The sequence below is a fragment of the Sprattus sprattus genome, assembly GCF_963457725.1.
Source record: "Sprattus sprattus genome assembly, chromosome: 11".
Lineage (NCBI taxonomy): Eukaryota > Metazoa > Chordata > Actinopteri > Clupeiformes > Clupeidae > Sprattus > Sprattus sprattus.
The window spans coordinates 22,293,098-22,315,145 of NC_137909.1; the positions used below are offsets into that span (position 1 = coordinate 22,293,098).

Below are 22,048 nucleotides of genomic sequence, written 5' to 3' on the forward strand. Positions count from 1 at the left end.
GCTTCTAATGACTAGCCACGCAGTCAATCCAACCACCCAACTTTGCGTCCATGTTTGTGATTGATCATTGTGACTACGCTTTTGAGAAATACCAAATCGCTGGATAATTTTTTTTTTTTTTACGCACTGTTCATTCAGAACAATATGATGGTTGTGACAGCCAAGATTTATTTTTAGAAATAAAAGCTGGGTTCATCTCCATTGACCCCAACTAAATTTGCACAAAACTTGCATGACAACTTAATTTCTCTGACCATGCAGCATCTGACTCGTCGGAATTATTCTGAAGATCAGACAGAATATGCTACACAACTCATTGTGCAGGCCCTGGTTAAGTCAAAACTACACAATTGCAATGCAATTTTAACAGGCATGCCTGCATGTGTAGTGAGACTGTTGCAGATGATTCAGAATGGTCTTTGATCAACCAAACAGGACACATGTAACTCCTCTGCTGGCTAACCTTCACTGGCTCCCTGTAGCTGCTAGAATTAAATTCAAACCTCTCCCTCTGGCCTATAGGACGGACAATGGATTGATACCTGCCACTTTACCTGATATGATTAAGCTCTATACCCCCTCTCAACCAGTCCACTCCTCTGATGAGCGCATGTCGTCTTTGCTTTCTCTCAGCAGCAAGAGATCACAATCAAGACCTCCTAATGCTCTCTGTTCCAGTGACAGCCTTGGTACGTTTAAAAAAAATATTAAAAACTTGCCGTTTTTAGTTATCATCTGTTTACTTAGTTAATTAGCTTGAGGCTTACGCAATAGTCATAGTTTTAGTATTTGCCGTTATTGTTGTTGATGATGATGATAACAATAATATCATTCATTGGTTCATAATATTGTGTATTGAATTGTTTTTCATTTGGCTTATTTGTATTACTGCTGTTTCTTTTGTATGTTTTAAATATCTTTTTAAAATGTTTTTTTTTGTAAGTTGCTTTGGACAAACGTGTCTGCTGAATGTATTAACCATAGCCATGTATTGCAGCTGTATCACTCTAGAATGTGAAGACTACACAGGGGAAGTATTGCAAGGAGTTATGAGGCCCAGCTCACCTCCAGTGTCATTGGCCAGCTTCCAACCCTGACTGCCGATGCTGGTGTCTGTCCAACCGAGGCTGCCCTGGGCAGAGGAGAAGTCCCCTGTGGACCACACACACACACACACACACACACACACACACACACACACACACACACACACACACACACACACACACACACACACACACACACACACACACACACACACACACACACACACACACACACAAACACAGACAAATCATGTAACTTGCATCAATCGTGGAAAAGATCAGCATGCAGAATCAGGCCATAAATAGTTTAATAATGATAAAGCCAGAATAGGACATAATGTGTAGACCTCTCACACAGGCGTACTCCTATGAGTGAATGCTACTATGAACACACACACACACACACACACACACACACACACACACACACACACACACACGTATGTAGAATACACACACACTAACCACACTGTGCTTCATCCTCCTTTCCTGGACAGTCTGGGTGAAAGTCACAGAACTGCTCAAGTTTATTTGTGCAGGGCTGCGGTGGTGATGGCGGAAAGGATGGCATATGGCCTGTACCTGTAATAATAGGCAAACACACAATTAATGATTGAGTTGTACACACACTTATCGGTTCATGACACACACATACACCTTACGCTTAATATGGAGATATGGTATCAGTTATTGAATACAAGGTCATTTTTACAGTGTTCATGGATTACCAACAGTAGGCGGCACTCGTAAAGTCACTCTCATTAGTCTGAATAAAAATGTTGTTAATAAAGTCATATTATGCATTCTACTAGGCATATAATAATGATAAAGTCCTACAGGTAGACTCACATTCTTTTACTATAAATTAGACATATGAAGCATGCATGAAAGACATACAAAGTCTACTGTATGTGCCTCAAATTGCAGTGGGACAACATTGGCACATACTTTATGGCTTTGCCACTTAGTTTTCCCAATCCAGTAACAATTGGCTCATATCCATTTAGGTCTCACAGGCAAACAGAGATTTGTCCTGCCAGGGTGGCCTAAATTGGGTCAAAGCAACCTGAATTGGGCTGCCGTTTCCTAGGTTTCCGCGTGTTTCCCCTAGTTTCCAGACTGCTCCAAACATTTTGGCAACATCAAATGAAGCAACTTAAAAAAAAAAAATGTTTGCAAAAAGACCTACTGGCATTGGAAGCCTAGTTAATTTGCATTAGGAGTTTATCATCTTAAATGGTATATATGGCCAGAGTTGGAGATGCTGTTGGTTCAGACCCAGTACACCACTGAATCCGGAGTATTTTCCATGTGCCTCGTTACTGGCATAAAGAGTGATTGCTGCATCAACCATGAGAAACGTCCTTTTCGCTGGGAATTGAATCCATGGGGAACTTGCTCTCCCGGTTGATTAAAAGAAGTCAACATCAAACCCTTTCCAGCACTTTCTATAGGTGTGGGAGCCCTGCAGTCAGGACAGAGATCAGGCGTGGAGGAGGATGGAGGGGTGTGAACTGAGCGCTCACCATTTGACTTGCGGCAGCCAGGTGACAGCATGATGTTGTCTATGGCGATGCCCCCATATTCCCGGTCTCGGATGGCACCCGTAAACAGGATCTAGAGGACGTGAAAAACAACAACACAAAGAGGTTAGAGGGTAACAAGCGCAGCAGTATGTTCCTCAGAGAGCTTATTCAAATTAACTCTAATTAATCGAGTTTGGAGTTTCAACTGTTGAGAGAATCCCCTGCGGCTTTAAGCACATCACATGGCATTGGGTTTCTGATAATGGGTTTAAGTGTTTAAGTGTTTACGCAAAAAAAAAAAAACATGGCTCTGAAAATGGAAAAGAAACAAGGTGGATTGGACTAAGCCATAAACAATCCTAGCTTCAGGAGCACAGGAAGGAGGGATGCAATTCAATTGGCTGTTCAGCACACATATCAACAACCTTTCACGACACCAAACACAAATCGCGTACTGCATCTTTAACAGAGCTGTGTTCCCAGCATGCTTTGCTCCCAAGTACTCACATTAAAGGTGCTGCTGATGACAAATTCCACCTCAGCACGGACCCACAGGTCTCCCAGTGAACCCCCACGCTCCCATACTGGGTAGATCTTCTCCCCGGCAACCAGCACCGACAGACCCCCACAGCGCGGGCCAAACTGATGTGTGTACATCACCATCTGCACGACCCCAACACACACATACACACAGACACACGTACAGTAACAGATCCTGTACAAGAAAAACACACATTCGGCACAAGCAGACTCACATACACACACGTACACGTACATACACACGCACATGCACACACACACACACACACACACACACACACACACACACACACACACACACACCATAGAAACACTTACAGACACACACACACACACACCATAGAAACACTTACACACACACACACACACTTCGGCACAAGCAGACTCACATACACACACGTACACGTACATACACACACACACACACACACACACACACACACACACACACACACACCATAGAAACACTTACACACACACACACACACACACACACACACCATAGAAACACTTTTACACACACACACACACACACACTTTTGTATCATGATAAATTATCTATTCTCATGACATATACAGTACACCTTGCTCACCTTGCAGGGGTGTGTGCTATTGGTTGGTTCAAGCAGAGGACTTTGAAACGATGACCAGTCTGATTTTAGTGTGGTCCAATTATCCGGCTTTGTCAGGTAGAGGAAATGACCTGAGGGGAGGGGAAAAGGTTGGACACGAGTCACGACCGTAATGATGTCAGATATCAATAAACTATCACAGCATTGAGTGAACACCACTAACAGTTTGGAAAAGACCCTCTATAAATTACTCATTTCTAGCTACGTATCAAAGGAGAAAACTGCTCCTCCACAGGGAAGGTCTCGAGAGAAAGCATGAGGTTCTTCACACCTGAGGCCGTGTTGGTGGAGTGATCTCGCCCTGGCCCCCTCAACGGATCCGAGAGGGAGATGTTTGCCTGAGCCAGAACTTTCCATTCGAGAGACGAGAGGGTTCTCAGGTCCCAGCCACATAGATCTGCCTCAAAGTCGCAGAACCAGTAGCCGTCTGCCCAAGGTTGAGAACCACACAGATGTGCAAAAAGCAGAGAGAAGAGATAGGAAACGAGATCTTAAAGGACATATAAGAGACATCCATGCAGTGTCACAGATCATTTTATTGAATTCCATACAGAATTATGAATTATGAAATAAGTGAATACACTTTTTCTGCAATTTTGTGCTGTTTTTCAGTAATATAGGGGGAGTCACTGTTGCTTCAAGATGCTAATGCAAGATTGATGGACTGCTATGCTTGCTAACTCCCTATCTAAAGGACATCCTAGGCATCTTTTTTGAGACTTCGCCCCACTCACCGCACTGCGCCTCATCTGACCCGTCGCCGCAGTCATCTGTTCCGTCGCATTCCTGACGCCCCTCCACACAGCCACCCCTCGCACACTCAAACCACCCCTGCGGACAGCCTGCACCTGAGTCTGCACCTGCCCCAGAGAGGGGAGGCAGGGACAGAGCAGGACAGACAGATGGAATGGAAGGAGACCAAGTGATGAACAGATGAACAGACTTCTCAAAGGCAGTTTTACACGTGGGTGAGACAAGATTCAATTATTTGTGTGGTAAAAAAAAAAAAGGAAGGTAAACTAAAATGACAGCATGCATGAATGATTGTATGAATTGGATGGATGGTTGATGGATGAAAGAATGAATGAACGGTTCAATCGTAAGTTAAACCCCGTCTTTATCTCCAGGGCTCTTACTCGGCAGAGCACAGTCCCGGAACTCCAGCTGGTCTACCGCCACGTCTCCACGGCGTCCCTGGCTCCGAGCGGAGTGCAGCTGCACCTGGAAGGGGGTGGGAGTGCGGCCCAGGAACACAGTGGCCTCCCTCCACCCACGGATGCTGGTGCTCTCAGGCCTCCACACCACAGCCTGCTGGTTATCTGTCCCCGAAATGGATGCCCACATTGGGGAACCCTCAAAGCCTGTGTGGCCTGATAGAGAGATGGAGGTAAGAGGTTTTTTTTTGTTCTTTTGCTTTTCCCCTCTTGGCCTGTACATATAAATATACTATACCATACACTTCTATACTAGACTATATGCTAATATGTCCAGTAATCAGTATTTCTTTATACTCCAATCACCTTTTCCTGCTTACCAAGTATCAAGTAATCCTTTTCTCTTATACTTCTTTCACAATTTAACCTGACGACTTGTCATATATCAACAGAGGATGGATGAAGGTTCTATGTGAGTAACTGAAGCTATTTGCTCATTTATTGCTTTCATCCAACCTGATGAAATGTATAGAAAAGATCTCTCAAAACCCTTGGGTGTTGCTTCAGGGCTACTTCTTCTGATTTGTTGTTAGACTACTAAAACTTTTTATCAAAAGCCTGAAATTGGTAATGTACTGGATCCTGACAACTGAAATTGTGGTGCTGTGGTGTGTAGCATCTACTTTTCGGCTAAGTATTTAGGGAAACACAGCGCAACCGTGACAACGGTTGTCCAGCTAGCTTGTTTTGTTCTAACACCCTCTCTGCTCCATCACTGCTAGTGCTTCACCTGAGTCCCATATAAAGTAGCGGATGAGCAGACGGCACGTGGCTGAAGACTGCTGCATCGTGGGAGACTTCAGCAGGGCAGTGTGGCTGCTGTCACTGTTTACAGACGTCACGCCCATAAACCAGCCTGGGAACCATATGAAAAGCATCACACTCTTCATAACCCGCGCACACAGAGCCTAAAAAGACATGGTCTCTGAAATAATTGCACTCAGAGAAGGCAATTGAAGACAAAAAATGACCCCAGAGAATACAGTGAAATAAATCAGCAATGTTCTGAAAAAGCAACAGCAAACATGCACACAACACACACACACACACACACACACACACACACACACACACACACACACACACACACACACACACCAAACACAGACACACACACACACACACACACACACACACACACACACACACACACACACACACACACACACACACACAGTGTGATACCTGAATCAGTGCCAGTGGTGTAGTCGCAGGAGGGGCCACTGTCAGGGAGCGTGGTGGTCCCTCTCTGCCTCCTTTCCCACTTGTGCAGCTCTTGAGTGGAGCTTTCTGTCCAGCCACAAACATCTGGGCGCTCAAAATCACACACAAACTCTGGACCACTGTAGCCTGACAAGACAGACAGACAGACACACACACACACACACACACACACACACAGAGACTCAATGGACACATTTAAGATATTTACACATACTGTGTATGCAGCACATAGTATATATGCCCAGATACAAACTCATAAGATACAAAATATGTACACACAAACAAATACAAGCTGTAAGGCTGGAGAAAGATTGGTGAAGTTTGTGACAAATTTGTTACAATCGAGGAGGGCTTAGGCATTGTACAATGTCCATTGTGCAATTCTGTGGGGCCTTTCAGAATTCCCTGATAAAGCACACCACAATGAAGACTATGTGTAGCATTCATAACTGACCACAAACCCGATACAAGAAGTAGCGCACTCACATATTTAGTGTGTTTGTTCATTTTGTATTAACTGAACTCCCATATCTGTTTCACTCAATCAAATTACACAGTAAATCAGGGGTGGGTGGGTCTGATTGTGGGTAGGGGTATAACAATTAGATTTGTGATGTGTAAATTGTATAATTGTATTGATTACACAAAAAACACAAATAAATAGTGTTAACCCTTTCATGCATGAATTATTAAAAAAAATGGTCTAGATTTTTTTTGGATTGATTTTCTTACTCAAAATGAACCTAAACTTGAAATTCAAATAAAAAAAAATAGCAGGTTATATAATTAGATTTAATATCATCCGATACCTCTGATGCATGACGTCCACATACTTGGACAGTTGGTTTTAGGGTGTACAAACTATATATTTTTATTTAACACAGATTTGTTCAACACACTTTCCCCTACATGCTAATGTTTTTTTGGGACTGATTTGGCCTTCTTGGGTAGAAGTTTTTAACAGATATGCCTGAGTATTCAGCACATGTTCAGAACCGTCAGCCATCTTAACTTAATGATGTCATTACACAGTTAACATTCCAAATACAAGATTATACATATTGTTATTATATTGCTCTGAGTCTACTGTCACTGCCCCTATGTGGTTTGGAGAATATTACTATGATAATGCGAAACAAAATGAAGTTTAATTAACTGTCCACGCATGTGGACACCATGCACGAAACTAAATTACGCAGTAAATCAACCTAACTGACAGCTGAATTTGGAGCACCCCAACTCACAACATATGACCGTAACTCGTTTTGGGACACAAATGTATCTTTTTCCACTCAGGAACAAGCCGTTGTCTCTTACCACAGTCCAGTTCATCACTACAGTCGCTGCAGTCACAGACAAAGTCACACTTTTGTTCCGGCGGTACCTCACACGTCTGTCTCTCCAAGCCCAGAGCTACAGAGGATTGGAGAGCGGACATCAGAGCACATATTTACATTTAGTAATTTAGCAGACGCTTTTTTCCAAAGCGACGTACAAGGGAGAGAACAGTCAAGTTACAAGCAATAGAGACCTAGTGTAACAATAAATACTACATAAGAAATAGAAAGACAAAATAGAAAAGAAAAAAGAAGTTGAGGAATGTAACTGCTGTAAGTGCAAGTTAAGCACTAGTTGAAGTGCCAGTCAGGATGGGATTTTGCATATAAGAAGATGGTGTCTTTATTATCTCTTAAACAGTACAGGTTGCACTTGACATATCAAAAGATATTTGACAAATAAAACTAAGTGGGTGTTTCTTGATATCAAAATCATCAAGAAAAGAAAGAAGTCTTGTGGTTTTAATAGGTTCATCAACAGTCAAATGTCTGTCTCAAAAGGGGCACAACAAATCTTGCTAGTTCACACACACTTTCTGAGGTATCTTTGCCTTCGGAAATGAGGACACATAAGAGGTCAAAGGTATCATTGTTCACAGATCAGGCCAGATTGGGAAATGACGTGAAGCCAAAGGTCTCTGTTTGATGCATGAGAGATACTCATCACGTCACATATGGCTAAATATCTCACACATTTCCTCTGCTGTGTAAACAGAGCAACTTTTACTAGTTTGAGTATAGATTCCAGTGGATTCCAGTCTTTATTCAGTTATTATATGTAGATAATATGCTTTTAGGAGGATGTCTTTACACTGTTACTTTGTAGGGTTGAGGACGGCCTTGTACTGTTGAAACATTTGAGATATTTGACTGTCTTGTTTATACATTGTACCAGATATGAAAACATACAACTTTTGCACAAGCAGAACCAATGAAGGGGCTATTCTAAAACAAATATATCGTAAGAGTCAGAAGTAGTCTTTAAAGTGCAAAGCAGACGTCTCAATAGTTCTATTGATGGAAGATTAGAAATAAATGGAGCAAGCTATCTCAGGACAGAAGTTCATGGGGGGGGGAAAAAACATCATCAACCAGCAAGGTTACTACCCATTCTTTCAGGAGAATACCATTCCATTTGTGTAGCTCCCTGAATATGTTCACTTTGTCCACATATTGAATGGTGTGAGATCTCCCCTCTTACAATGAAAGCTTTTACTTATTCCTCAACTTTCAAGGACAAAATGGTAGCTTTGTAGACACTTTGGTACATATAACTATATCTGACAGCATATACACGTATTCGATGTACATGTTAAGAAAAACCTTTTTATTTAGGCTCTTTTCGGAAAAACACAGCTCTGACTTACTCATCTTTACACCCAGGAGAAGAAGAAGCAGAAGCCATGTCCTACTCAGGAATCCCATGATTCCCTCCTTCACCTAAAAACCGGTTGCAGAAGAGCTGGGCCACTTGGGAAAGTCGAGCCACAGTAACTCCACATGTGCTTCATCTGAGCCACTGCCTGCGCATGGAACTCACTCCTTCCTCCTTAGAGATAACAGCTGGACTTTATTTCCACACGCACACACACACACACACACACACACACACAGAGTTGTGACTGCGGCCAGGAGACATAAACCACAGGAACACACACCGCGTGTGTAACAAGGTGGGGTAGTGTGGACCCAACAGAAATTGTACTTGGCTTACAAATGGAAATTCCCATGTGTTGATGTGTTGCTCAAGAATTTCCCATCTTCTACACCCACCCGATCCCCGAAGTCTATTTTCATCAGACCACTCCTGGCACGTACTATGTCATAAGAAGTGGGGATAGGCAGTGGGGTTGGGGTGGAGTTCATTTTAGGAAAACATAAAGTGATGGGTGACTGGATGCCAAATCTTATAAAACCAGAAAGATAACTCTGTAACTCTGCATAACTTACTGCATATGTCAGCAATTAATTATGCCATTTTACTGTCAGACATTTGCACTGTCCTTACAAATTTAAGTGCCAGACCCTTAAGTTTCTGATAGCAATCTCTACAGTGCCATCTGAGCGCTATCACTATCAAGGTGGAGATTGCTCAGACTTTGACATGTTCCTCTGAATCAAAGCTAAAAGGCTATACAAATGCTGAGTTGTTGAAAAAAAATGTGTGGGTTAGGGAGTTCATCTAAATTTAGCCTTTGGTTAATAATCACAAAATTCTCAATCCAGAAACATTCAGACAAAAGCAAAAATGGCACTCTCAAAGTTCATAAGGTAAAAATATGACAAAGTGTTTTCCAGTACACTGCTGGCCACTGTATTTGCAAATGCCATTTTTTTTAGATCTTAAAGCAACAATAAGGAGTTCTGTTCCAAAACTAGCAAGCTAACTACTTTAAAGGCATGCAAAAACCTTGCAACACCCCCAACAGCTCAGCTGACACTGATAGAAGCTCGAATTGTTGCATAGTACTACTCTAAGATTTACTCAACGGTTCTCAACATTTATTTTAATGACTAAGACAGAAGAAATGTACTGGGAATAATAATATTATCCAAATGCTTAAACAATTGATTTATTTTTCAAGTTTTAATATTTGCACTTTAATACAGAACCTTGTCTTACCAATTAGTGGCCTTCAAATACACCTAGTCAACTTATGCATCAAAAAGCACTTACGAAATGAGTGAAATACATGAGTGAAAAAAACCCACATTAGTCTGTAATTTTAGCACAGTGGCATCCAGTCATGATTCGTGAGGTTCAGTGACAACTTAACTTTGTATATTCCGACTGAACTTATTAGGGTGATGGACCTGGTTACATAAAATATTTGAGTCCAGAAGCTATGAACTATTTTAAGCATGAACACGTACAAAACCAGGTGATGCGCTGTATATTCCATAAGTAGACGTTTCAACCGAGTTCCACTTTCTTCTACTGGATTCGCCACACTAGCAATGTCAATTATGTTATTTGTTGGAGGTCAAAGAAGAATCAGAGTCATGAGGCATGCCGGCAACATAGGAGTGTATCCTTCAATACCCCCCATCTGCCCACGTCACCTCGTAGTCTGGGTAACGGGCCTGCAGCTTCTCGGTGGAGACGGAGTGGTTTGCTTTGCCAAACCCCTGTAAATGACAAGAGACTGCATGGGTGAAAAATAAACAACACAAACTGAGAATGTAGCCCACACATGCTTCCCTTCTTCCTTCCTTATATTCTGCACAGGAAACGTTTTGCATACAGCAGAAAAGTGAAAATGATCAGCGAACATTCTAACAATCATTAGCCATACTAAAAAAACCATTTGATAATTCAAACAAAAAAGCTTTATTAAATCAGTGGAGGCAAATGTGCTTTCAAGAGCAGTCGTTTCGTATCTTACCATTGAGTATCCATAAACATGAATTGTCTTGGCCTGGCTATCGTGTTTGATTCGGCCGCCCCCAAGACACTCACAGTCCACACCACCTGCTTTTTCTAAATCCTCCGACACTTTGTCGTATATGTCCGCTGATGAGAAACAAATGAAATGTATTGCATATATAAATTAAAACGTTTGAGGTGACTAATGGACTGACATCTTTAAGTCACGCACATGTTTATCCAACACCAAATTCTGCACGTTGAAACATGAATGTAACGTAATAAAAACGTCATGGCAGTCCACGTGTGTTTGTAGTTTATTGCGTCGATAGCCTTTGTTATTCATTGAAAGTAGACCTAAAATGTATTCAGTTACCCTGCAGGCCACAGGCAGGGCTTAGCACTTCAGTTATTTTGGTTAACAAGAACACGGCATGCTGCCGCCCGGTCTCTCAGGCACTCAAGACTTCCAACTTCCATTCATTATTCCACCACCTCCTTACCGTGGTATTCGGCCCATGCGTAGCCTCGCACAATATCTTTACTGGAGTCGTCATCTTCTGTACTGTGTACTCGAATAAGCACGTACTTAAACACACCATTTGGGTCTATATCTGCATCGGGAATACTGTCAAGCTTTGCAGAAGCCATTTTTGCACTAGAAAAAAAAGCTAATGTTTACATTTTTTTCCCGTCGGTTTCTGCAGTGTAACCTATCATGATTGTTAGCAGACTGGTGTATGACAGCTCCATACCCAATCAGAGAGCGTTTAAAACCTGGAAATAAACAACCATTTCCGGGTCGGAAGTTTGGCGTCACAGAGATGTTCTAAAATAAAAGGGCATTTGTCTATTTGTCTAACTTTAATTACACAGACAGTATCTTGCTGAATTCATTTGAAAGACATCATTGTGCTCTTTTCCAGACGTATCAGACTTTTTGTAATCTGTGAAACCTGCATTAACAGTCTATGTTGGCCTATTTTTAAGCAGTGGTGTAGTCAATGATGAGATTACTCACTAATAAACACATTTGTATCAATATGTAGGATGATTTGAAGATATTCAACCCCACTATTATTTAAACACAATCCTTTGTTTTATTAGTATAGTGTGGTGTTTGTCATAATGTCTTCCTTTTGAACATACTTCAAATTCACCTGTTTAGTTTAGAAATGTTTCCTGTTTTTTATATATGCATTTGTGAGATGGGTTCGTCCTTATTTAGTCCATTTGTTATCATGGTTATGCAATTGATATAGCTGGTGATTCTAGAAAACTAAAGCTGATTGTTGACTTTACTTTTAGTACATACTTGTCTTAACGTGGCCAGAAGTTGAGCCAGGTAATGAATAAGGACTCTGCCATCTCTGCTCACAAACGCTGCAATGTAACCAGCCTGAGACTTTCTGATAGTTTACTATCTCAGGAGCACAACTTCTGCATGCCGTTTAGTGGAGAAAGCAAGACATTGAATGTGGCAATGTGCTGGTGAGTTAGTACACTGTTTAAAAGAGAAGTCATGTCATCTAGGGTCTGCCTGGAAGTCAGTGATCAGTTTCAAATAATGTGACTGTGTCATTCTGAAATCCAAAGTCCAGGTCTCAGTTAAATCCACTGAAAAAAGTGTAGAACATTATTACGGAACATGTTATAATCAGGTGAAAAAGTAAAGTAGGCATCATCAGTAGCCCAAACCTCCAGTATCTAATACAGGGCCCATTTAAATTCAGATTCTTAAAAGATTTTGACTCTCAAGTTTAACTAATACTTATATGACACAGTATCCATCTCAAATTGCTCATGTACTTTTAAGGTCAAACATTTAACAGAGAATACTCGTGCAAAACAAGTAATGTAAAACACAGATTTAATAAGCATATTAAATAAAAGTAATCATTGGTTAAACATTGGTTTAAAATGCACATGAGTTGTTTTCAAATAAAATGCCTGGATAGACTGTTAAGCATGTTTGGAAATTGAATCTTACAGTAAACACTCAACAGCAAGTATGAAGTAATAATGGAGTAGTTTGAGATCCAGCCATAAACCCATCTCTAAATGGGTTGTAACATTGTTCCCATACTCTTTAAGCCTCTAATACTCTATATACAGATTTCACTCAGTCATCAGCAAACGTCAACTTCCTCAATAAGAGCCATGGTACCTAGCTATGTCCATAACCAAAAAAAGAGAGAATTTAACTTGGTTGTAATTACAACTGCCATTGGACCATTAAGAAAACACTCCTCTCTCAGGAGCCACGGTGCATTCCCATACAAATACTTCTGGAATGTATCAGTAACACAAGGTCTAGTCCCAAGGCCAGCCACCAGCCTGCGCCTCATCTGCTGGGCTCTAGGGGTCACCCCTAGCTCCCTTCTGCTGTTGGAAGGAGTGGCAGACCAAAAGCCCCAGGGCAGCAACAAGCAACAGCGTGGAGAGAGCAATTAAGAAGACCCAGATATTAGGGGGCAGGGCTTTCCTCACTGAGAGGCTCTCGGCTGGCACCAGGTTGCTCAGAATTAGCATGTAGCCTAGCGCCCAGCCCACAGAGGTATCTCCTGCCTGGAAGGGGGGAAAAAGTTGTATGTGTTAAAAACTCAAACAAACAAATATACAGAGGTGTAGGGGGTGTAAACAACAGTGTGTTGCGGTGAGAGTATCTTCTGTTCAATTTAATACTGGAAAGGAAAGTGAGTACCACCTTAATTACATACACACACAATATTGGTTACAGAAACAAATTTTGTTTCTGTAACAAATAATTTCAAACTGGTTACAAAGAAATGAGTCATTCAGATAACTGAAATGTCTCCAAAGGCTTTCACAATGTACACATATGTATATTTGAATAAAGGTGTTCTTATCACCTTAAACATACACACGCACCTTTTTTTGGAAGTCAATTTTTGTGAAGGACTCTTCATCGAAAGCATAGGCTTTGAGCAGGAGCTCGTTGATGAACACAGAGGCAGCACAGTAATCTTGCAGGCGTGATCCTTCATTTGGAGCTTTTATTGACATCTGGGATAAGAACACAATGGCATAAAAAATGAAGATAAACCATAGTATACACTCTTAATGTCCTGACACACCAGAATAGCCATGTCTACAGTGCTCTTGTCCTCATATGTCCTAGGACTAGCAAAATACTGAAGGCAAAAACAAAACTGATCTTACATTGGTCATGTTACTGTAGTAATTGGTAAAGGCTTTGACAGTAATGTTGACTGATATTTTGGCATTTAGACACACACCGGCATGTCTACTCACCTCCACACACACTATACTACAAACACACACCCCCCCAATCCCACCCTACCTCTCTCCACACACACACTCATACACATAGAATCAGCCGTTACCTCCTTGAAGCTCATATTACAGATAGCTCTGGTTGCTTCCTCCAGTTTAGCCGGAGTGTTCACAGCTACGCCAGTGGTGCGTTCCAAGAATGCGTGTACATAGAAGAAAGCTGAGAATGCCTGATAGGGAAGGAAGACATGTTATTTATGGATATTGAAAAATCATAATGGTATTACACAAAATGGGACGAGTCTCAAATGGTCATTGTCCTCATTGTCGTTCTCAATTTGATTACCCTCAAATTTCATACTTTAAGTGTCATTGGAGACTGGTCCGACTGCTCCGATTGGCCACACCCTATCAAACCTCACCATGAAGTTGCCACTGACGTTGGGCTGGAAGACCTGATCGAAGGAACACTTGGAAAATGAACAGGTCTGGAAGTCGAAGATCTCAGACATATTGCCCCGACAGAAGGCATAATCCCCGGTGCCCTTCAGTGTAACAGTTGCCTCTGGGTCGTAGGGTGTGGGTCTCAAGGCGGTTGTGCAGGGAGAGTCGAACACACTTCGCAGGGTCACGGTCACCACAAGGCCTTCTGGATAACAGGGGTGGAACACAGTAGGTCCAGAGCTCTGAGACTATGAGTGACAGAACAGGGGGAATATAAGGGAGGAGAAGAGCAAAGATACGTCATTCTTTCAGATAAAACCTCCGTGGCCATAGTAACTATCTCCAAGGTGAAGTGATACAACTAATCCCTTGAAACATGAGGGTGAATTGGCATATACTAAGCAGTTTAATCAAAGTCAGGTTCACGTCCCAGTAAGTCTACTCCTTAATTTGACAGAAAGTCATCTCTTTGTCACAGTGAGAAGACCGGTCATCTCTCTCACCTTCAAAATTTGAGCCAGGAGCTTTCGCAGCATCTGGTCCCGGCCATAGCAGAGGAAGCTGTGGGTGTACAGCGTGTAGTTTTGCCCATAGAGCCGCAGTGCCATCTGTTCCTCTGGGTTCTCTACATGATCCTGGTTCACAAATGTGATCTGGGTGGAGGCCCCTCCAAAATCCAGTGCCCCAACTGTTGGTTTTCCTGGTCTCAGCCAGCGGCCTATGAATCCATACTGTGAAATTGGATTGGAATTGGGGTGAAGGTACCTATAAATTATATCCATTCAATTCAATTTAATCAAAACACAGTTGTAGAAAGTAATGTCTGGATTCTAAAGATAAATGTCACGCTTCTTACATTATCTAGTAAGTACTCCATATTTGTGACTTGATGGGCAAGTAAAGCACCTCACATAGCACTGACAAGTCTGCTGTTGACCTTTTATTTAGTTTCCATCAAAACAAGAGTCCACTTAACCAGTGTCCTCATTTCAGAATGACTCACAGATTGTGAAAAAGGTTATATGAGCCAAGAATGCATCTAATTTGACCTCTCTGTCTCCCAGATCATTGCATACTAACATAATGATTATCAAATGCATGGTTCCTGAATTTATCTAAAACAACCTCTGCCTTTCATACTTTGTTTTCATTCTCTCTTTCTGACTGCTGTGACCAGATTTAGGTTGATTCAGGCTAAGACATGTTACTCCATAAAGTTACTTTATATTGTCCCCATAGAGAAACCCCTAAACGTTCACATAGTCCACATAAAGAAACCCCTAAACATTCTATTTGTGTTCTTGCTTCTTACACTCTCCATAGAGAAACGCCTAAATGTACTATTTGTGTTCTTGCAGCACGACTGGTGGAGGAAGTTGCTCATAACACGGAGGTCATGGATCAATCCCAGAAAGGAGAATTAATAATGAACTATGCACCCCATTTGTACTGAAAGGGACTTAGCCGCTGCTAATTCTGTTACTTTTTCCTCACAATCTCCAGAGCTCAGTATACCTTAATGAAGTTCTCCAGCAGGTAGTTCACAGTTACCCAGCCATATGCACCCTCTTTCTGCCCACTAATAATCGCTGCCCCCTTGAAGTTGAAGGGATAGCTCTTGATCTTCTCACCAACCTCCATAAGAACACTTGCACACCCTTTAGGGTCAGAGATACTGCAGAAGAAAAAGAGAAAAAGGACAATATGATGAGGATGAGGACAATAAGCTATCTGAGAGGCACAAGCTTGTGTGCACCTTTACCCAACCAAACAAACAAAACAAACCTAAAATTGATGAATAGCAGTGAGTAATGTGAAGGCACGTTCCTCAAAGATCAGGTGGTGTTGCTAGATTTGTGTATAAGGTATGTGACTGTATGTGTTGCTTTGTCTGTGTGTTTGCGAGAAAGAGGGTGAGGTAGTGGTGGAATCCTTGGCTAATTTTCACTCATGTATTGGGCTGTGTCAGCTTGTTCTGTCAGGTTAGGGAAGCCCTGTTCGCATGGTAGGTCTGGGAAACAATTCAAGAAATACAACTAAAAACCTGAAGGAACACACACACACACACACACACACACACACACACACACACACACACACACACACACACACACACAAACACACACACACACACACACACACACACACACACACACACACACACACACAGACACACACACACACTTTAAGAGCCTCATCCCAGCTGTTGCACCCAGGTAGATAGGTGTGAGCTGATGACGTGCTTTAGGGATTTCCAGTGTGGCATTCTTGAGACAGTCTTCCAGACTGCGACCTGCAGCTCCTGGTTGGCCTGCATAGCTGGAGATTCCCCCTCCTGAATTATAACACAACACATAAAAACTGAGAAAACATACAAGACAAGAGTGAGCTTCTGTACAACAGTCATAGTATTCATAGACAGCTCTACAAACGTTAGTTTTGCCTGGGAAAAGTGCAGCAATTCAATATATCAGTATACACAGAACTGCTACAGTCAGAAAGACATGCCTTGGTAAGATCCTCCTATAAGCACAAACAGACCTGTATTTCAGAAAGGCACATACATGTCGACTTCGCCATCATGTTCACACCAGTCCTGCTGAGATCTGTGGTTCATAAATTTACCGTGGGACAGTTACTTGCGGTCTGCACAGGAAATGATCCTGTGTGTTTGAAGGATGTTGGTCAAGTTGTTAAAGGTGGACAGCCTTTGTGGAAACTCAGGCAGGACTCCAAAACTGTAAATCATGAGTCACCCAAAGAGACAAGACAGGGCAACTCATGCAAGTGGTTGCTTGGAATGGTTGTGTGGCTGTCTCCGAGACCTGATCATAGGGGTTTAGATCATTCTTTACCAGCACATTTATTGTACAAATTACTTGCAGTTACAACTGACATGATCACAAAATACTTATCCAAAATGAGGCAAGAAGGAAAACAACCTCATCCTGAATGGGTTTGTGGCTGTTTTGGATTGGATTGATGTATATACATTTATGATATACGTATATGTATATATCAGTACAGCATGATGCTGTACCAGTGCCATCATACATACCATACCATAGCGCCTGTGTCTTTTTGTTGCTAAGACAGTCTTGTATAGAGACATAACCTTTGTGTGTAAGGGACTGCTTAAAGGTTTGAGGGGTTGGGGGAGCTACTAACCTTTCACATGATACTCGCTGTGCTGGCTGACGACGCCTGTGTCGTTCAGTTTGTCCGCTGGCCACTTGTAGATGTACATGGATGTGTGGGAGGATCCCGCATCCAACACAATCCCATACTGAGGCAGGGTGAAAGAGAAAGAGAAATACAGAGAGGTGAGAGAAGGGTGACGAGCAGGGAGGGAAGGAGATTCACATGATACAGCCAATGTTTCCCTCGAATTATGTCTATATATGGCAAAGATTTCAGATGGTAAATAAGGACATGGTTATTTGAGCTGCTGAACAGTAATGCCTTGTGCTGCTGTGTGTGTTTGTGTGTGTGTGTGTGTGTGTGTGTGTGTGTGTCTGTCCTCTATCCTGTTGTTACACTAGTAAGTAAATCATGTCTGATCATTAACATTTTTGTCTAGACAAGCTAACATCCTTATTGGCTGTAGTTGCAAATGCAACAAGTAATTTATATTTGCATGTGGCCTACAGTTAGAGAGCGTGGTTCAAAGGAACACAGCACCCACATCTAAAAAAATGTCAACATAAATGTGGCTATGCTTCTCAGTATTATGGGGATGTTGTGTGGGTAGACATGTGGGACAGACAAGTGGGTTTTGCAAGACCTACTTTGAGCAACTGGCCATCAGATCAAACCGAAAGATAAATGACAGATACGATTCACCTAGTACAAGTACAATGCTCCAGTTTGGCATGGATGAAGTTATATAAAAATAAACTAATTACTAAATAGTACATACATAAATAATCAATAAAAACACAGTTTCTGTCTACTAATTCTTCTAATTTTTTGTACAGTCTGATCCTTCTCTTCCGCATGTTGTTCCCTTGTTGTCTCCTCCTTTGCCTTGTACTGTTTGTGTCATACTGAAATAGAATTCCATCCAATCATAGACACAAACGTGCTACATGCTGCTCACTTGAGAGCTTCATTCTTTCGGTTTTCTCATCTGCCCAACTGTTTAACTCATCTCTCTCTTTTCACAGTAATTCTTTTGCTCTCTTGCACACTTATCTTTCACGTATTTGCAGTTGACTGTAGTATGCAAATAGCTCTAGGTCAGTAAGGTGTTCAATTCTAGGTGAGAGGCAGTGCAGGTGTGGCGACGTTTAAGGGGATTTACACACATGGCATGCTCTTCACACGCTGTAGACACACCGTGAGACCAGTTGTGATTATGGCTTAACGATGGCTTGTTGCAGCATGCTGGCTCAAACCATTGAGCTGAGAAAATGGCCTTTCCAGATCACAGGATGTTCTTCTAGTGCAAGAAGTAAACAACTACATGCACACCACAAACAGTTACACCACCATGCTGTCCAAAATGACTTGCATCAAGGTGCACAGTTGCACAGTGATGATTAAGAGTCACACCATAACAAAGAGCATTAAAAGTACACATGCACACACACACTTTCATTCATGAGCTAAACATGTACTTGTTCTAAATGTGCGTCACCTTCACTAAATATAATTAACTCCACGTCCTCATCTTTGAATGCATCTCATCCTCTCTCCATACACACCAATACATGCATACTGCACTAGAACAGTTAGCAATACCAAGAGAGAGGAAGTAATGCGAATCTATTAATGACTTCTGAGCTTTAAGTAGTTTGTAAGACCCAATGTCTGAATGGGATTATGCCTGATTTTCAGTTTTCAGCATTGAGGAGAGGATTTTAGAATAGAGAAAATAGTTGGTCTTTTCTGTTTCAGTAGGCTACAGACTGCTTCTTAGTTCACACTATATAATAATTAACATGCAGCTCAATGATATTTTGGACGATATTTCCTAACATGATCATGTGGCTTGCTATAGCCTACCACCAGTCATGTTGAAAAAGTATCCATTGTGATTAGAAATAATAATGAATGTACCGCATTAACATAATGAAATGTAGGAAATTAGTGGTCTCTGTCAGTCGGTAAGCTTCATTGCAATGCAGGAATATTTTGTCTAATTACAACTACCCGCAAAAGAAAAACGGGTCGCAAACGTCAAACCATTTCCCACCCTCAACGGATCCGACTGTCTCAAAAGCACCGTTAAGTGTAGCCAAATTAATATTTGGGGATATTACATTTGACCTCATATTACTAAATTATTTATGGGAAAGGGTCTGGTGTAGTTCCAAAATAATTCAGATAAACATTTAGTCAGAACAGGCGACAAAACCAAAGACACGGAGGATTGAGTCAGGGAGGGAGTCGGAGGAGCACACCAGATGAGTTACATGATATATTTTTAGCGTGCCAGTTAGGTCCACTTTCATGATATCAGTCAAAGTTAATGTTGACAGATCACTGCATCTTAAACGTAGACGTTGGCTTTAACCAATAGTGCCAGCTGCAGTGGTAGTTGGGTCAGTTTGAAATGTGAAGCTGAGTAACTTACCATGTCAGGTGGAGGTGCATACATATCCCTGGACGAAATGGTGAGCAAAAGAATAGTCCCAATTCCCAAGAGCAAAAGCGTCACCGGGACGAATATTTGAGAACTTCGGAATTCCATCCCCTCGAAATGAAATGAATAGCAATCAGAGAGCAGTGTCTCCAGTGCTGCGTAACTTTAACTGGTAAATACACGCGACAAGTGAGCTCGCATTACAGCGAGGGAACTCTTACAGTCGACTGTGACAAACATCTGCATCACACTTTACACTTTCGCGAAGTTGAGATGACGAACATACTGACGAATGTTCTGCTGATAGGACGAGTGCTTTGTATCCATTTCATTTATGAATGCAATTAGGCAGTTGGCACCTACGTGAATGTAAGAAGCCAGTCCAGTTGAGAACGGAGTAGAATTGCGCTCCTGGGCTACCGTTCCCGTGGTGGGAAAAATGTTCCCGTGAAAAGGAGCGGTCTGAGTGGGGCGTTTAATATATCCCGCCGTACAAAGACACCAACCAACTTGTTAAAAATCAGTTACATGTATTTAAAGGACCTAATCACTCAAATCACACGTGACGAAGTTGTCTAACTGACGCTGTACTTGATAGGATATGCGCGTTCGATTTCGCATACATTTATCCCTAAACATTTGCATGACTGTTAAGATGTGACAGTACTTAATTTTCATCTCACGTTCTAACTGTTCTCATCCAGGCTACATCGAATACCATTAAGTTGTCTCAATGTAGCCTACTTCATAGCCCCACTGGCAGATATGTGCAGCAATATATCTAATTTTGATAATATTAGGCTGAATGGTTTGTGTATCATGGGGTCATTAGGATAAAACTTAAAATGCCTTGCACTCTGCAAGACCTAAAAGTGAACCTCTCCCTGTTAGGATAGTTGTTTGGGTCTATGTTGTAAAAGTACTTAATCGTCTTTTATTTAAACACATGTAGCTCAGATAGTTTTATGCTTGTGATGAAATTTGTGGGCCCTTTGTTAATACAGTTTTTTACGATTGGATAACTCAATACGTATTACACAATTATCTAACTTGATAAGTTACCCTCCACTACATGGAGCAAAACACTCAAGGAGCAAAACATCTGCCCCGATTTGCACCACTGTATAATAATAATAATAATACTTTATTTTGATATAGCGCCTTTCTAAATACTCAAAGAAGCTTTACACAGGGCAAAGACAAACAAAACAATACAACAACAAAACATCATATAAGACAGAGGATCAAACCAAACAAACAAACAGAACATTTTAGTGAATCATGTAGTGGAGGGTAGGGAGCAGGGGTTAGCAGGTGAAGGCAAGCTTAAAGAGGTGAGTTTTGAGGGTTTGTTTGAATGATGATAGGGTGGGAGCCAGACGGATGTGGATGGGAAGGGCATTCCAGAGGGAGGGTGCACCAACTGAGAAGGCCCTGTTACCCCAGGTCCGGCGTTTAGTCCTGATGGTCTTCAGAGTGTTTGTGCCAGCAAACCTGAGGCAATGGGTTGGGGCGTGGAGGAGAAGGAGGTCTGAAAGGTAGGGAGGGGCCATGTTGTTTAGGGCTTTGTAGGTGGTAAGTAATATTTTAATGTCTATCCTGTATTTGACCGGGAACCAGTGGAGGTTGCGTAGGACCGGCGTGATGCGTTCATAGCGGCAGATGGAGGTGAGCAGTCGAGGGGCAGAGTTCTGAACATATTAAAGTTTATTGAGGACTGTTGAGAGAGCCATAGAGGATGCTGTTGCAGTAGTCGAGGAGGTCTGGAGGTTATGAGGGCATGGATATGAATTTTGGTGGTGGCAAAGGACAGGTAGGGCCGGAGGCATGCAATGTTCTTGAGGTGAAAAAAGGCGGTTTTGGTGATGTGATT

General features: G+C 41.9%; 3 protein-coding genes across 3 annotated transcripts in view; all 3 read right to left on the bottom strand.

Annotated features, from left to right (window-relative positions):
• mamdc4 (MAM domain containing 4) overlaps positions 1-8,946 on the bottom strand; it is a gene marked incomplete at its 3' end in the record, with an annotated part of 19,005 nt that extends 10,059 nt beyond the window's left edge. The window contains exons 1-12 of the mRNA XM_080847522.1: positions 8,887-8,946; positions 7,500-7,595; positions 6,144-6,308; positions 5,689-5,814; positions 4,881-5,114; positions 4,479-4,604; positions 4,016-4,171; positions 3,706-3,815; positions 3,080-3,235; positions 2,573-2,663; positions 1,512-1,628; positions 1,066-1,152 (exon numbers count right to left, since the gene is read on the bottom strand). Of these exons, the coding sequence (XP_080703648.1) occupies positions 1,066-1,152; positions 1,512-1,628; positions 2,573-2,663; positions 3,080-3,235; positions 3,706-3,815; positions 4,016-4,171; positions 4,479-4,604; positions 4,881-5,114; positions 5,689-5,814; positions 6,144-6,308; positions 7,500-7,595; positions 8,887-8,944 (1,522 nt within the window). The 5' untranslated portion in view covers positions 8,945-8,946. The remainder of the gene's footprint in view (positions 1-1,065; positions 1,153-1,511; positions 1,629-2,572; positions 2,664-3,079; positions 3,236-3,705; positions 3,816-4,015; positions 4,172-4,478; positions 4,605-4,880; positions 5,115-5,688; positions 5,815-6,143; positions 6,309-7,499; positions 7,596-8,886) is intronic.
• Positions 8,947-10,076: 1,130 nt separating this feature from the next.
• On the bottom strand, positions 10,077-11,598 carry phpt1 (phosphohistidine phosphatase 1). The gene is made up of 3 exons (XM_080847345.1): positions 11,390-11,598; positions 10,906-11,033; positions 10,077-10,648 (listed from the first exon to the last, which is right to left on the bottom strand). The coding sequence occupies exons 1-3, from the start codon at positions 11,535-11,537 to the stop codon at positions 10,556-10,558; spliced, it is 369 nt and encodes a 122-aa protein (XP_080703471.1). The 5' UTR covers positions 11,538-11,598; the 3' UTR covers positions 10,077-10,555.
• A 1,151-nt stretch (positions 11,599-12,749) lies between these two features.
• Positions 12,750-20,597, bottom strand: LOC308372186 (ectonucleoside triphosphate diphosphohydrolase 2-like). Its single transcript, XM_080847314.1, has 9 exons — positions 20,167-20,597; positions 17,757-17,874; positions 16,773-16,923; positions 16,104-16,263; positions 15,092-15,319; positions 14,567-14,836; positions 14,255-14,374; positions 13,779-13,913; positions 12,750-13,454 (listed from the first exon to the last, which is right to left on the bottom strand). Exons 1-9 carry the CDS (start codon positions 20,281-20,283, stop codon positions 13,245-13,247), a joined length of 1,509 nt encoding a protein of 502 aa, XP_080703440.1. The 5' UTR covers positions 20,284-20,597; the 3' UTR covers positions 12,750-13,244.
• Positions 20,598-22,048: the final 1,451 nt, after the last annotated feature.

Excerpts from the sequence above, each read along its gene's own strand:
- phpt1 (XM_080847345.1), bottom strand. The coding sequence starts at position 11,537 with ATGGCTTCTGCAAAGCTTGACAGTATTCCCGATGCAGATATAGACCCA. Across the intron at positions 11,034-11,389 it reads CGCATGGGCCGAATACCACG|CGGACATATACGACAAAGTG; the intron begins GTAAGGAGGTGG and ends GTTTCTCATCAG. Across the intron at positions 10,649-10,905 it reads ATGTTTATGGATACTCAATG|GGGTTTGGCAAAGCAAACCA; the intron begins GTAAGATACGAA and ends TGTCATTTACAG.
- LOC308372186 (XM_080847314.1), bottom strand. The coding sequence starts at position 20,283 with ATGGAATTCCGAAGTTCTCAAATATTCGTCCCGGTGACGCTTTTGCTC. Across the intron at positions 16,924-17,756 it reads CAGCGAGTATCATGTGAAAG|GAGGGGGAATCTCCAGCTAT; the intron begins GTTAGTAGCTCC and ends GTTATAATTCAG. Across the intron at positions 14,375-14,566 it reads ACGTCAGTGGCAACTTCATG|GCATTCTCAGCTTTCTTCTA; the intron begins GTGAGGTTTGAT and ends CTTCCCTATCAG.